This window comes from Plasmodium reichenowi (assembly GCF_001601855.1).
Source record: "Plasmodium reichenowi strain SY57 chromosome Unknown, whole genome shotgun sequence".
NCBI classification, from domain to species: domain Eukaryota; phylum Apicomplexa; class Aconoidasida; order Haemosporida; family Plasmodiidae; genus Plasmodium; species Plasmodium reichenowi.
Window position 1 is genome coordinate 1 of NW_017962420.1, and position 593 is coordinate 593.

The window sequence follows — 593 nt, forward strand, 5'->3', positions numbered from 1 at the left end:
TATATATATATATATATATGTTATACATATATTATTATATCATATTATATTTTATAAAATGAATAATAAATTAAGTTTTCCTTATGAAACATATGAAATAAAAAAGTTTGCTTTTGAATTACCGAAAGATTATCATCCAAATGTAAAATACGGATTTTTTAGAAACGCCTTATTTGGACAGCATACCTTTTATTATGTAATATAATATATAAAATGTATAATATGGTATACACATATATGTGTTGTATATTTTCTTATTTATATTGTCCTACATATATATATATATATATATATATATATATATATATATATATAACTATACTTCTTTTTGTTAGATTAAGAGTATTTTAAAAGTGTCAACAAAAGTGTGTGCTGGATTTTTACTTTTTTATTATCCTCTGGACAAATTGCACTGCAATATTCGTCGATTCGTAAGTTTAAAAAAAAAAAAAATAGAATATTATAATATATATATATATTATTGAGTATATATTTTTTTATTCCTTTAATATATTTTATTCCTGTAGAAAAATAATCTTAAGAAATGAAGGACAGGAATTTTTAATATAAGAATATTCATTTTGGGAATAAGT

At 18.7% G+C, this 593-nt stretch overlaps 1 protein-coding gene across 1 annotated transcript; it reads left to right on the plus strand.

Annotated features, from left to right (window-relative positions):
• Nucleotides 1-58: 58 nt before the first annotated feature.
• Nucleotides 59-548, plus strand: PRSY57_0020600 (hypothetical protein; the record flags this gene model as incomplete). The annotated part of the gene is made up of 3 exons (XM_020114284.1): nt 59-196; nt 336-431; nt 528-548. The coding sequence occupies 3 exons, from the start codon at nt 59-61 to the stop codon at nt 546-548; spliced, it is 255 nt and encodes an 84-aa protein (XP_019969713.1).
• Nucleotides 549-593: the final 45 nt, after the last annotated feature.